We start from the raw sequence: 15311 nt of genomic DNA on the forward strand, positions 1-15311 counted from the left end.
ATATAAATAATACCAATAATTGAAATATGAAATTAAATTATTGAAAATGAGATAAAAGGAATAAATAATATAAAGGTAACAAAGAAATATAACAATATTTTATACAATGATATATGAATAAATCTAAAAGTTTTAATTAGAAATAACCAGATGATTTAACAATTAAACAGTTAAAAAGAATGTAACAAGAGAGTAATATACTAACAGAATAATATTTGTAAATATACTTTAATATTTTGAAACAAATAATGAAGTAATATATTTTTTAAATAATAAAACCATTAACAAGAATAAAAATGTATTAAATAACAAAAATTCATATAAATATTAATAATAGTATAATGAATTAATGATATTAGAATAATTATATTATTATATTTATAATACAATATTGATGAATGGGATTCTATATAATGTTGTATTGTTTTATTAATTCAATTGGATTTGAATAATATTCTTGTATAGTAATAAACAATAAGAAATAAATAAAACATCAAATAAATTATAATTAAAATATAAATAATAAGCATTAATCTAAATAAAGTATTAAAAATAAATGAACAAACACAATCCCAAGCCAATTTAATAAATATTAAAATCAATACAAACAATACAATAACATAATAATAAATATTCATAAATAACTCAATAATCATAAAAATGTTAATACATTCAAATATTCATTGTTTAAAAAAATATAAAATGTAAAATAATACTATGATATTTACAATAAAGAAACTACCAATAATTAACTTAGGTACTACAACAGAAATGATTGATTGAATAAATAATTTCTTTAAAATAAAATATTTTTATAAATATTTTTAAAAAAAAGCAAAATAAAAAACAAAAAAGGGTTAAAATGTGTTTCAGAAAAATTCACAAAAAGAGAAAAACCAAAAAGAAAGACAAAAAAAGAAAATGAGATCAAAATTGTTTTAAAAAGCAATGACAGAAGCAAAAGAAGTAAATATCCAAATAATGAATGTGATAGATGCTCCCACAGAACAACAAAATCTCAGTGAAAATAATGCAGTGACGACTAACCATCAACCAGAGAATGTAATGCTTTTAGGAGAAAATCAAGTTGAAGAACATCAAATGGAAGCAGCACAACCAGAAGAACAACACCATGAAGAAGAACATCCACTTGAAGGACATCATGAAGAAGAAGAAGATAAATTAGATTTATTAACATCAGGGTCTCTTTTTGATGATCCTAAAACTGCAGGATTTAGAAAGACAAGAAATTATCAAACTGAACAACAGTCAGTTTTTATTGCATTATTAAGTATGGTTTATACTATTGTTATTGACCATCCAAGAAAAAGAAGTAAAATTACATTACCATTTTTTAATGTAATTCGTATTTCTACTGAAAAAGAAGTTGTTGAAATAAAAGAAATTATGTCAACTAAATTACAACAACTTCATGATGAAGATATTGCTCATGGATGTAGTGAAAAAACAGCAACAAGAAGACAAGAAGTATATAGAGTATCAGAACAACTTCATATATTAATGAATTTATTAAGAGATGTTGGATTTGAAATTGAATCAAAAAAAACTACTGGAAATAAAGGAAATCAAAAAGAAACTGCAAGAAAAATTAAATATAATAATTTTACATTTGATAAAGAATTTATTGAAGAAAGAGGTAATTTAATAAATGAATTATTAATAAAAAGACTTGAATCAATTCCAAAATCAAGTGATTTATCAATTGAATGTGGTGATTCAGAAATAGCAAATATATTGAAAATGGGAAGTCTTAAAAATTAATTTCATTTTTTTTATTTTTGTTTTTTTGTATTTTGTTTTGATTCATCTTTTAAAAAAAACCCTTCAATTTCTTATTTTTTTATGAAACCAACAAGTAGACTTGTTTATGAAGAAACAACTACGAGAGTTCGCGTTAATAAAATTCTTTATTCTAAATTAAATACTCTTAGAAAACAATTGGGTAATTTAACTCTTAATCAATTAATTGAACTTCTTTATCATGATTTTAATGAAAATATTTTACATCACCATGTCTGTACTCATCTTCAACATTTGTGTTGTAATGAAGATCATAAATGTAGTCCACAATGTAATTGTTATAAAACTGGAAGATGTATTACTTCTTGTCCTTGTTATTTTACTTGTTATTATTTCACTGAAAGTATTACACGTCTTTATCCATGTCAATGTTCTAAAGGTCATTGTTGTTGTAATCATATTTCATGTATTCCTGGATTATGTGGATGTCATGACGGTTGTTGGTGTTGGAAACATATCAATCAATTAGAAAATGAAGGTTGTAAAACTATTAAATACTCTGAAGAAGTAAAAAATAAATTAACAACTATTTATCAAAATGATACGTCTCAACTTTTTATTAATAAATTATAAAACAAATGAATAACAGAAAATATGTCAAATTCAAATTCCATTCTTTTATAAAAAATATCCAAAATAAATTCATTTTAAATCATCTTTATTATTTACAAAAAAACAAATTTCAATTATAAAGGTTATTTTGGAAGTACGAATAAATTTGTATTTCTTGTTATCATTAAATTACTTTTAATTTTTAATGATTATCTTATATTAAAGAATAAGAAATATTCAAAATACTTGACTCTTTTAATTTAGCTTTGTTGTAGTTTTTTTTTGTCATATTTTTCTTGAAGTTTTATTATAATATTCTTAAATAATTTTTATTTTAAGTTGAATATATAAACAGTGAATAACATCTACAAAATTGAATTAATTTGGCATATTAGAATATCTTATTTATATTCTAATTTTTACATAATAAATTAAAGTTTAACTAAAATTGAATAATCTTAAATGAATATCAAAATGACAAATGGATAATAAATTAATAATATATGTAGGACTAATATACACCCAATATTACTTAGTTATTTTTCTTCTTAAATTATATATAAAAATTATTTCCAATAATAATTCAATATGTCTAAAATTAATTATTATTTTTTTAGATTTTAATGAATGTTGTTTTGTTGTTTGTGTTTAAAAAGAGTAATTTATGAAATTTATTTCATAAAATATATTAGTCATATTTTTGTTTGAAATTATAATAAATTATTTACTTTAAAAGTCAGTATAACGGCATAATTAATAGGATAAATAAAAGTTTTGAAGTATTATTTTTCTGTAACATCACAATTAAAGTTAGAGGTTAATTTCAATGAAAGAAGTATTATAAATCTTAATTTACATATATAATTATTCTTCATGATGGAGAGAAAAAAAAACAAGTAATCAAAAGAAATAAAAATCATTAAAGTGATTAAGAACAATGTAAATACAAAATAAAGCAATTGTTCATAATCAAAGAATAACAAAAATTTATAAAAAGGTTTAGTTTATTGTGTTGAAAAAATACAAGAATACTCATTCAGTCATAATAATATTCTTAATAAAATGTTTATTCATGTGTTTTTGATAAAAAAAGAATTTTAAAATATCACAAAGCATAAAAATAATTTAGTTCAAACAATTAAAAATGATTATTCAATGTTATTGAAATAATTATATAAATCAAAATAAATAAGGGAAATGAATATGTCGTTTTTTCATATTGAAATAATTACAGTAGTTGACTGAGATCTAGTTAATGTTAATATTATAAATAAAATAATAAAAATGTTGTAATGATAATGAATATTTCATTTAAATGAAATAAAATATATTTTTTTCATTTTTCTTCTTTTTCTTCTTTTAAATTGTGTTATTGTATTTTATTGTTATATTATCTTTATTTAATTAATAAAATAAAATGAAGATAATCTTTTTATTTTTTTATTCTTTTGTTTTTATGTTAGTTTGTATGTTTATTTTATTTTGTTTATTAAAAGTATTTATTGATAAATCAGACTTTAATTTATTCTATTTCATATTTGTGAATAAGTTCATTTCATTTTATTGTTTAGTTGTGTTAATTGATTAATGTATGAGACAGTATTAATTCAATTTTTCATTGTTTATTATTGCTGTATAATTTAAATTGACACTTACTTTCATATTTTTGATTATACAATATGATAATACAAAATATAGAGTGTTTAAAAGAAGATTTAATTAATTGATGATTAATGTTTGAATCGATTGTTTTTAGGATATTTTTCATTAGTTTAACTTGTGTTGCTCAATGTATTTTTCATGTTTATTGTTTAATGAAATGAGAATTATCAGATGAATTGTTAATTGTGTCAATTAAATTATACAAAAACCTTTATTGATATTCAAATGTATATTGTCTATTTCATTATCAGATTTATCTACATTTTGAAATAATAAATGATGAAATTGTACTTAATTAGTTAAATTCATATTGTTCATTCTTATTTCTAATTGAATAGATACTACAGAAGCAAATTATTTAAAGTGTATGAGTAATATAACAATGAATATCAATAATGTGATAAACATGTTAAATAATGAAATATCAATGCTTCATTCAAATTATTCGTTTTTATTAATATTTTTTATTAATAATTTTTGACGTTTATCATAACAACAATTAATTCATTTATCAATAATGTATTTAATGACTTTATTTAACACTACATCATAAATATATATATTAAATGAATTGAATAGTGTTCAATAAGAATGGAATATAATAATAAATTATAATATTTATTGAGAAATGCACTATCAAATTTTATACAGTGTGTTATAAATTTCAGAATAAATAAAATCATAATCACAATACATTTCATAACCACGATTTGTGATGATAATAATATTCGTTGTTTTGTAATTCTATGTTCATACAAATAAATTTTTATTGAAAATTTATCTTCACGCTCATTGAAACATATTACAACATCATTAAATATTAATTTGTATTTAAAACAATACAAAATGATGATAAAACAATATGAATATTGAAATTTTTATTATAATTAATATTGACTCATTGCATATTATTTGATAACAAGAATATGCAAAACAAGAAAGTGTATTAATGATAATTAAATCATTGACTAATGATGTTAATATATTGTTTCATATTTAATAATTCAATATTAATGACTTAGAAATTGATATTTTAGAAATAACAATTTATTTTATTAAATTCATTAAATACAATTCATTTCTTTATTTTTCATTTACATTTCTTTATTTATCTTTATCTTTATCTTTTATTACAATTCAATATTTTCAATGCATTATATGAAATAATAATTTATTTGATATTTAATAATCATAAAATAAATTTGCTCAAACATTATTTTAAATGAAGAAATTATTTTGAACATTACAATAATAAAATAAATAATGAATAATAAACAACATTTCATTTAAATGTAATAGACTAGAATGATAAAATCATTTTAATTTAATAATTACCTAATAAGAACAAGATGTATTTATGTTTAGTGAATAAAAGTATGACGTTGATAAAGAATAAAAGTTGTTAAAGATAAGAAATAGAGAAATGAAATAATTCGTTATTACTCAAAATAATAAATAACAAGAAAAATATATATCTAAACATAAAAAGATGATTTTCTTTTTTTATTAAAAGAAAATAATAAAATAATAATAGTTATTTTCAAAGAAGATTTTTCTTCCATTTTATATTTTACTTTCTATACTGTAATTTATAATTTATAATTTATAATTATATAAATGCTAATTGGATTAATAAAAAAATAAAAATACACGCTTATCCAATTAGTTTGATTTATAAATAAAATCCATGTATCTGATTTTGAATTAAATAATTTTTTAAAGAAATGAATTACTCTTTTAAGCGTTTTTCATCCATCTATTTTATTCTTTTTTGATTTTTCCACTTCTTCTTTTATAACTTCCACAAACACTATACTACCTTTGCTTATTGTTTCTACCACTATTTCTATTATTGTAATTTCATCTATATAGTCATAGTCAATATCATTATTATAGTTATAGTCATTTTCTGATATCCTTCATACCATTCAATTGTCAGTCATTTTGGTTGACAACCGATATCTAAATAGACAGCTAAAGAAATTCTATATGGTGTTATCACTCATTTTTATTTCTTCTGTTTTTAAACACTATTTTTATTTTTTGTTTTCTTTTTGGTAGTTGATATTATTGTTATTTTCATCCTAACATTTTTTATTAGTTTTTTCTGCAATTTCTTTGTTTATACTCTTTACCAATCCATGATATACAACAAATTTTAATGCCATGGCTATTGTGTAAAACCTTAGTGTGTTGTAAAGAAAAGCAAACAAGACATAGAAATCCAACGTCATACAATAAAAAAGAAATGTCAATAGCAATAAATGGCAAAGAAATTATAATAATAAAGGTAAACAATACACCAAGGAAAAAGGGTTTAGAAGAAAGACACAAAGAAAAACAAATAAGAAACAAGGTAAATACAATAATAATAAAGATTATACAAATAACAAATATAAATGAATAACAATAAATGATATACAAGAAAGAATAAAAAGAATAACAAGTGAATGGAAAAAGGAGAATATGAAGAAATACCCAAGAAGTAAGAAAATAAAAGAAAAAGAATGTATGATATTCTTCAAGAAGTATATTCAATCAAAAAGAAAAGATAATTGAAAAAACTAAAGAAAATTAAAGAAAATACAAAATACATTGAAGAAAATACATTAAAATAATTGAAGAAGAAATTAAAAGCAAAAGCAAGGAAATGAAAGATGTAAAATTTCAATAACAATAAAGAACAAAGAAAGGTCAACGAAAAAAGCAAATAATTGAAAAAGAAGAGAATGAATGATATAAAAGAATAAAAAGAAAGAATAAAAAGAAAGAATAAAAGTAGAAAGGAGAGAATATAAAAATAAAGAAGATAAAGAGTAATAAAACAAAAGAGATGATAAAAGAAGGAAAGAATGGAAAAATAAAGGATGCAAATTGTAGTGCAACAAATAGAAATATTCAATAAAAGTGTCTAATTTATTTATGTAAAATATTTAGCAACATTTTATTAATGAAAAATATTTTATTATTTTTTATGTTTATTATTTATATGTATATAATTTCATCATGATATTTATTTTATATTAAAACATAAATGTTATGTTATTATAAAATGTAATATGTAATAAATATAAATGAAAATGATATTAATATATGATATAGAATATAAAACAAAAGAATAATAAGAATAAATGATAAATAAAACGAGAAATGATAATAAATGATATAATAATAAAATCAAAGTATAAAATATAAAATATAATATAAATCAAAACAGAATAAATATAAAATGAAAATAGATATAAATGATAATAATATAAAAATGATAAAGATGAATAAACAAATAATAAAATACATCTAAATAGAAAAGAACAACAAGAAGAAATTCTAAAGAATATAAATAGAAGAATAATATAATAATAAGAATATAATAATATAGAGATAAACAGATGATATAAATAATATAATTAGAGAAATAAGTATAAAAAGAAAAAAATAAATATATAAAAATAAGCTACATAAATAACATAATCATAAAAGAATATAAATAAAAGAATAAAAATAAATATGATTCATCAAATCATCTATTTCATTAATATTTCATACAAAATATAAATGATTATAAAAGATAAACATAAATATTTACATATTCTGTGTATTTATCATACTTTTTTATTTATTTTTATTTTTTTATTTAAGAGCAAAATATAATAAATGGAAAATTCTATGGATGCAAATTATTTTACATCTTTTTTCTTTTTTGTAAATTATTTAGATGCATTATTTCTTTGCTAATTTTCTTGACAGAATAAAAGTATTCAAATTATCTGTAGATTGGCAATTTTCTGATATAATGAATGATGAATATATTAATTTTCTAAGATTAAATTGAAGTGGTGAAGAAAAAGAGAAGTTATTTAAATGAATATCTAAGCACCAGAAACTGTTGAAATGAGAAAATAAAGAAAGGTAACATCAATTTGAGATAAATGGAAATGAATGTTATTTTATACATTCAGTTCAATTTGAATACTTGAAAGAATAATAATAAATGAAAAGATGGTGATGAAAAGATACATGATATTTCAGACAAATATATTGTTCGGTATAATAATGAGAATTGAAGCAATTGATGTGATTGAGGAATTGGTTCAAATATTTATAATTATAATATAAGTAATGGAATTACTAAAGAAAGTGATTAATTATACACTGAAATGGATTATACATGTAGAACTGATGCAGTTCAATTTGTTAAAATCAAGAATTATAAGATAGTTACAAGAAATAATGAAATTATAGTTAAACCAATATTTTCACAATGTCTTGTTGATTTTTCAATTGATGAATAATTTGTTAAATTTCAGTTATAAAAGAATTGATGAAATACTGATATTCAATTAAGAATAACTTTAATGTTTTGAAATATGAAAATAGTGATATTAGATAATATGTTATTGATATAAAAGAATATTTGATAGTTATTAATTCATTTTGAACGAGATTGTTAAGAGAAATATATATACAAATATTGAATAAAATAAATGTGATGTTACTATTTACATGTTTTATCAAATTAACATTGAATATCTCTGAATATTTCACATTTTAATCATTTATTTTTAATAATTTACATTTATTATTATTTGAATAAATCTAATTTTATATAAAATATATTATTTATTATTTAATGATACAATAATGAAAATATAATATAATAAGAAGAATATTTGATAATAAAAGTATTTTATTAACACATAATTTCTTTTTATATTTTGATTGACTGTTATTAATGTGTTTTATGTTTTGAATGAATTATGATTAATGACATTATTTTTATTCATTCTTAATTTATTATTTATTCATTAATTTAATTTCAAATAATATTTCTCATTTATATTATAGTCAAATCATTTCTTCTTTAGTTATTCAATTATTGATAAATTATTTAATTGTTGTAATGAAAATAACTAAGAATTTTATTTAAAATGGATATGAAATAAATGAAAAGTCGTGTTTTATTAAAAACAATTATATTTAAATCAACAAATAAATAGTTTCAATAAAATACATCAAAAGATTAAGAAAGAAAAATAAATAAAGAAAGTGATAAAAAATCTAAGATATCACATAAATAACATGAAATAAATAAAAGTAATTAATTAAGTGTTAATAGAATTTTCATCTATTCTTCCTATTTTAAGGGAGACTAATCACATCCATTCGCTATTAAAAAAGAATAGTTTCATTGTTTAACTTATCACAAGTTTTTTCTTGGAAATGATAAAAGCACATCTTTGTTTTATTTCTTCCTATTAAAGTTTTTCAAAATTTTTCTGCTCATTCTTTCTTTTTAATCCTTTGTTTTCTGCTTTAATTTTAAACATTTTCATTTTTTCTTTATTTTATGAATGAGAGAAGAGAGGATTTCATTACCACTATATAACTATGATTAATTCATTTTAGTCTTAACCATACCTTAACAAATCTTTTTCTTAGTTAATACCTTCATATATTTCTTAAATTCTTTATTAATAAATACCTATTCTTATATTACAATAAGTAATATTCCACCACAATAAAATGATGCATTTTTGCAGCACTAACCAATATATTTCTAATTCAAAGACACCATCATAACCAGATAATAATGTGCAGAGCAAAAACATGAATTATATTAATATTTGTGTGTGGTGTTTCAGATGTTTCACATTCGATTTATAAACAAATAAAGAAAATAAATATGAAAGAATGATTCTTTGTTGTATTTTCAAATTAATAAATAATCAATATTAATAAAGTAATGAAATGAATATTAATGAGAATAATTCAATTTAAATAAAATAAAATGAAAAGAATGATAAATAATTAATATTTCAATGAATAAAATGTTATTTGACATTCACATTTCTTACATTAATTAATTATTCATTTATTATGCTTTCTATTTAAATTATTATTTGTTTAAAATATAAACTATCATATTTTATATTAAATTACTGAAAATAAATTTAAATAAAAATTCATTTAGTTTATTTAATGTTTTTAAATTACTTCATCATGTATATGGTAGAAATTGAATCATATCGTCTTTCGATGATGTTTTATCATTATACATACTTATTATCCTTTTAATTGTTTCTTCTTTATGATAAATAGTATTGACAATTTATTTTTTAGTTATTCTTTATCAATAAATTTAATATCTTCTTTTACAAACACAAATGTTTTGGTAATTTTTTTCTATTTATTTCTTTCACTTCTTTCTTGTTAATTTTAGGAAGAATAATTTATTTAGTTTCAGTTCTTTCAACTTCTCATTTATTATAATTAATTTCTTCTATGTATTTCATTCTTTTATTTCTTTGCAATTTCTTTATTTTTATTTATTTTGTTATTCCTTTCTTGTTTAATGTTTTATTCTTTTTTTAATCTTTTTCTTCAGTAATACTATGATAACTAATATCTCTTTTTCATTTATTCTACATTAATTGATGTTGATAATCTTGTCATTGTCAACATCCTTACAATTCTATTTTATCTTCGTGTATTATCATAACAAGATGAATAATTTGAATCAGTAAAACACACTGGAAAATGAATATTTTACAGTTATTCCATTAAAAATTCAAACAATTTTTATTGATATTCATCTACTTTTATTTTTTTCCTTTTCTTTAAGAACTTTTTATAAATAGAATAATAACATTTGATCAATACGACACAAACATGTCTCTGAATGTCTAGTATTGGAAAAATATTCAATATTATTTTATTCATTGTTTTATTATTTTGTGAAAACATTGGTTGAAATTCAAAACAATATTAATTATTTAAAATTCGTTTTGTTCTTTTTTAATATAATCAACCATTTATGAATATATATTCTTTTCATTCTTCTGTGTCTTGTAATACAGATGTATTAATGTCAAATGTATCTCATTTATCACTTTCTCATTATGTTCATTTAGTTTCTTTGAAAATATTCTTCTCCATTTTGAATTTACAAAATGTACTTTTCATCAAATATATTTCAAAGGATAAGTAATTTAATCTGTTTAATATTTATTGATTGTTGTTAATTGATAGTCGTTTTAAATAACAATTAAACATGTCAATTATTTATCAATTTGATGAATTGAAGTTATTTATTATTAAAAACATTTCATTTTCATTTGAAATAAATAACTACAATTTTACATTTTTTAAATTTTCATCATATTATATTTTATTTAAATGAAAAACACCAAAATATTTTTTAAAAAATAAAATATTTTATCGAATGTTACATAACCATTATTTTAATTACTTTATTTTAAGATAATTTTATTAATATTGTTTTTATTTAATGTTACATTAAAAATGTATTTTTTGAAATAAAGGAAATAAAAAATATTTAAAAATAAATGAATAAATTTATCGATAATTTAACATGACAGTTTGTTTTTGTTTATTGGTTTGAAATACAAACATCATTAAATAAAAATAATTTCGTAATGTTATGATTGAATAAAAAAAATGAATAAATAATTTTACATTACTTTTGAAATATATTTATTATTACAATTTTTTATTTTTATTAAACAATTATTTATTTTTATTTAGTCACAATGATTATATTTTTATTAATGGATTATTAATTAGTATGAATGATAATAATGATGTTAAATAATCAAAATAAAAGAATGAAATATGATTAAATTATTTATTATTTCATCTTCACTAAACAAAAAGAAATATTTACAATATTGATATTTTCTCATATTAAGTATTTTTAATAAATAAAATAATGAATATTTTTAGTGTATTGTTATTTAATGTAATTTTATTTGATTTTCATTTCATTTCTTTTATTCATTATGTATTTATAAGAATTATTTCTTTTCTATTCTCTTTTATTTCTTATTCTTATTTTATTATCTTATTTTTGTTTATCATTTATTATCTTTATTAATTGAATTGAAATAATGTTGATAAAACATGAAAATTCAAATCACAAAAGATGAAATAATAAAAATAAAACAAAATTTAATTTTCTTCTTTTCAATATTTTTTGTTTATTAAAAAAAATAAAAAATACTAAAAATAAAATAAGCTAATTATAGAAAATAACAATATTATAATGTTATTATTATTATATTATTAATATTATTATATATTTATTGTTATTGTAAAATAAAAATAACATTTATTTAAAATAGAATGATGATAAAATAATACCTGACTTGATGTGTTAATAACGTGGATTAACTATTTAAACATTCATATTTTGAACTTATAAACATCAAATTAAATTAAAATGGAAGAATTAATTAACAAGAATAATCAATTAATTAAAGAAGTAGTAGAAACACTTCCAAATATTCAACAATCAATTGATAATACCACTAAGAATTATCAATATTATATTGGAAGTATTAAAAATGAAGTATTTGAAATAAAAGATGATGAAACATACTCAGAAGCAATTAAAAGGGGAGAAGGAATATTTGATAGAATGGATGAAACAGAAAGAAGAAGAAAAATAGTGATAGAGAAAAGTCAAGAAACAATCAATCAAATAGAAATAATAAAGAAACAAATGTCAAGAATCATAAAAGAATGTAATAATGATGAAGAAACATTAAGTAAATCACGGAATGAATTGATAGGTAAAATCATTTCAATTGAAGAAATGATAATGAAAAACAAAATATTAAGAAAACCAAAAGAAAGAGATACAATCACATCAGAATTTAATAAGAAGAAAGAAGAATGGTTCACATATTACAGTGATTATTTCTCAAGGAAGAGACAAGAAGAAGAGAGAAGACAACAAGAAGAAAGAAAGAAACAAGAAGGAGAAAGATTGAGAATAATGAAAGGAATGAACACAATGGAAGAAATGCTACAACTAGAAGAATGGACAGAAAAAAGAATAAACAATATACTATTTGATTCAGATAAAGATGATTGGAATGTTAATACATCAGTATTTGGAGAAAGAATAAAGAATAAAGAACATATAATAATTATTATTGAAGATGAAGAAGGAAATAAATTTGGAGGATATGTTAATTCTAAAATTGATGAAGTTGAAAGTTATATCAAAGATTCAAAATCATTTGTATTTTCATTAGAATCAAAAGGAAGAATGAAAGGAATGAAGAAATTTGATATTAAACAACCACAACATGCATTTCATTTATGTAGTCAATCAGATAGTTTTTTGTTTGAATTTGGATATGGATTATTTGGATTTGGATATGATATTGAAGTTCATAAAGAAAATGATAAAACAATATCACATTGTAGACAATGTTCATTTGAATATGAAGGAATATCAAATGCACTTTGTGGAAATAAATGGTTCACACCAAAACAAATCATAGTAATTGAAATGAAATGATTCAATCTTGGTTTATTTGAAAATGAATTAAAAAAGAATGAAAACAAATCAATGAAGAATATGAACATTTCATTCATCTGCCAATGAATGAAATGGTGAATTAAAAATTGACATAATTCAATGTTGATTTATTTTATTTCATTTAAAATATTCACACCCAATGAGGGTGTTTTTAATAAATAAGAAAAGAAATAAGAATGAAATAGAAATAAGAAAGAAATAAATAAACAAATTATTTGTATTATTTCATTGAATTAATTCATTAAGAATCAAATGAATAAGATAATAGAAATAAGAATAATAAACAAATAAAGAAATGATAAAATACATCAACATATTTATGTCATTATTTCTTATTCATTCTTATTCTTATTTTCTATTTAAACAATAATAATCAAAACATAATAAGAAAGATAAATAAGAATAACACATCATAAAATAATAATAAGAATAAAATATACAACAAACATGAATAAACAAGAAATGACAAATGATAAAAGATGAACTAAATAAAATAACAACAAGAATAAAGAAAATAGAATGAAATGGAAAGAAATGAATGATGATTAGAAAAGAGGAAATGACAAAAAGAAGAAATGAATGATGATTATAAAAGATAAAAATAATAAATATAAAATCAAAACTAAAATAACATAATAATATAATAACAATATCATTGATTTTATCTTATTTTATTCTTATTTTATTTATCTTCTTTCATTATTTTTATTCTTCTATTTTATTAAATGAAAATGAATGAGAAATGAAGAATGAAAATCAGAAACAACACACAAACATTAATACAAAATCAAATAATGAAATATCAAATAATAATTGAATATGATGAATTAATTTAATAAGAAATATAATAAATAATAATAGAAAGAATGAAATAAGATAATATGAAATAATAATAAGAAAAGAAAATGATATAAAAGATAATAATAACAAATGAAATTATACATAACAATATAATAATGAAATATTCATTCATAAAATAAGAAATAAAGAAATGATAATTCAATGAGAATAATTAAAATGATGAAAATCAAAAAGAAATCAATTCAATTTAAATAAAAGAATGAATAATAGAAAATCAATATTTTCATTAATTCAAAACTAAATAATAAATGAGGAATAAATAATATTAAAGTATAAAGAGATGATTATTCTCATATGAATAAAGAATAATAGAAAATAAATAATATTAATTATTTATCTTTGTTTTTATTTATTTGTTGTTATTATTTTTATTATTACTTTGTTTTATCAACATTAATTCAATTCAATTAATTTAATAAAGATAAGAAATGATAAACAAAAATACGATAATAAAATAAGAATAAGAAATAAAAGAGAATAGAAAAGAAATAATTATTATAAATACATAATGAATAAAAGAATCAAATGAAAATCAAATAAAATTACATTAAATAACAAAATAATAGAAGAAATAATCAATATTTCAATTATTAAAAATACTTAATATGAGAAAATATCAATATTGTAAATATTTCTTTTTGTTTAGTGAAGATGAAATAATAAATAATTTAATCATATTTCATTCTTTTATTTTGATTATTTAACATCATTATTATCATTCATACTAATTAATAATCCATTAATAAAAATATAATCATTGTGACTAAATAAAAATAAATAATTGTTTAATAAAAATAAAAAATTGTAATAATAAATATATTTCAAAAGTAATGTAAAATTATTTATTCATTTTTTTTATTCAATCATAACATTACGAAATTATTTTTATTTAATGATGTTTGTATTTCAAACCATCAATCAAAAAAAAAACAACATGTTATGTTAAATTATCGATAAATTTATTCATTTATTTTTAAATATTTTTTATTTCCTTTATTTCAAAAAATACATTTTTAATGTAACATTAAATAAAAACAATATTAATAAAATTATCTTAAAATAAAGT

General features: G+C 18.7%; 2 protein-coding genes across 2 annotated transcripts, besides 2 other annotated features; both read left to right on the forward strand.

The window, feature by feature from the left end:
• Positions 1-948: 948 nt before the first annotated feature.
• EHI_156090 (uncharacterized protein) lies at positions 949-1782 on the forward strand (the record flags this gene model as incomplete). The annotated part of the gene is made up of 1 exon (XM_645259.1): positions 949-1782. One exon carries the CDS (start codon positions 949-951, stop codon positions 1780-1782), a length of 834 nt encoding a protein of 277 aa, XP_650351.1.
• Positions 1783-1863: 81 nt separating this feature from the next.
• EHI_156100 (uncharacterized protein) lies at positions 1864-2394 on the forward strand (the record flags this gene model as incomplete). Its single annotated transcript, XM_645260.1, has 1 exon — positions 1864-2394. The coding sequence occupies one exon, from the start codon at positions 1864-1866 to the stop codon at positions 2392-2394; it is 531 nt and encodes a 176-aa protein (XP_650352.1).
• A 3770-nt stretch (positions 2395-6164) lies between these two features.
• Positions 6165-6880: a repeat region.
• A 2245-nt stretch (positions 6881-9125) lies between these two features.
• Positions 9126-9692: a repeat region.
• Positions 9693-15311: the final 5619 nt, after the last annotated feature.

This window comes from Entamoeba histolytica, genomic scaffold (genome assembly GCF_000208925.1).
Source record: "Entamoeba histolytica HM-1:IMSS scf_1104750518631 genomic scaffold, whole genome shotgun sequence".
NCBI classification, from domain to species: domain Eukaryota; phylum Evosea; order Mastigamoebida; family Endamoebidae; genus Entamoeba; species Entamoeba histolytica.